A 1,015-nucleotide genomic window follows, 5' to 3' on the forward strand; every position below is an offset into this window, starting at 1 on the left:
CTCTCTCTCTCTCTCTTTCTCTCTCTCTCTCTCTCTCTTAATAATTATTATTATTATACTCCTAATAAAGCAGGATTCAACGTCTTCTGGTGCATTTCCTTTCTATTGTGACCCGCTCCCTTTGTCGTGGGCCTATCCTCAGGACCTTTGACTTTCCGGGGTGACCACACTCGGGAGCGTAATAAGTTGACCTCTTAAAAGCACATAACTACTTATGATTATTTTGTTTTATTTATGTGGTTTTACGCCGCATCGACACAATGTAGATCATTTATGAGACGGGCTTCCGACCCTGCCTATAAAGTATAAGGGCTTGAAAGGATACAGTATCCCAGCAGAAAGATCGAGATACTCGATTTAAAAAAATATCCCTGATCAGGAGTCAGACTCGTATTTTATACACGTAAGCTTATATCAACCGAACCTGTTCTAAAGGGCCACATATATAAGGTAAACACCTGTACTAACGGCCAATTCCCATTTCCTCCCTCGCGGTGGGTTGTTTGTTTTTTTTTTTTTGGGGGGGGTAGTTTTTAAATTATTTTTTTTTTACAATGTATTGACACTAAGTGAAATGGCTATCCGTCTAATCCCTTTTCTCCTCGACAATGGTTGGCCGTCCTAGACACGTTCAACCATGTGGGCCTTTTATGAGTATGAGAATTTATAAAAACAACTTGCAGTGCAGTGCATCCTTTCACTTTGCAAGGTAGTTGTTGTTTTTTATTCTCAAAAACCATTACTTTTTTCTTGTCTGTAGATGCAGCAGGCATAATCTCTCCGTCACTGTGGACACTGGCCTTACTGATCTGCTGCACCGCCGTATACCACCATTATTCTTGATGACGTGGATTCTTGCACAATACTCAGACCACTACTTTGGTGAACTGTGTGACCAAGTATGCTAAAGGTTTTGGTCTTATATCACAGAAGATTTTGAACCTCGTGAATTGAACATGAGGGAGAGGCAGGGGAGAAATAGTGTGTGTGTGTGTGTGTGTGTGTGTGTGTGTGT

The 1,015-nt window shown here is 41.1% G+C and overlaps 1 protein-coding gene across 1 annotated transcript in view; it reads left to right on the top strand.

Moving 5' to 3' along the window:
- Positions 1 to 1,009, top strand: part of LOC106011781 — a gene marked incomplete in the record, with an annotated part of 12,191 nt that extends 11,182 nt beyond the window's left edge. Inside the window, 1 exon segment of the mRNA XM_013082604.2 lies at positions 761 to 1,009. Coding sequence (XP_012938058.1) covers positions 761 to 843 — 83 coding nt within the window.
- Positions 1,010 to 1,015: the final 6 nt, after the last annotated feature.

This window comes from Aplysia californica, unplaced genomic scaffold (assembly GCF_000002075.1).
Source record: "Aplysia californica isolate F4 #8 unplaced genomic scaffold, AplCal3.0 scaffold00184, whole genome shotgun sequence".
NCBI classification, from domain to species: domain Eukaryota; kingdom Metazoa; phylum Mollusca; class Gastropoda; order Aplysiida; family Aplysiidae; genus Aplysia; species Aplysia californica.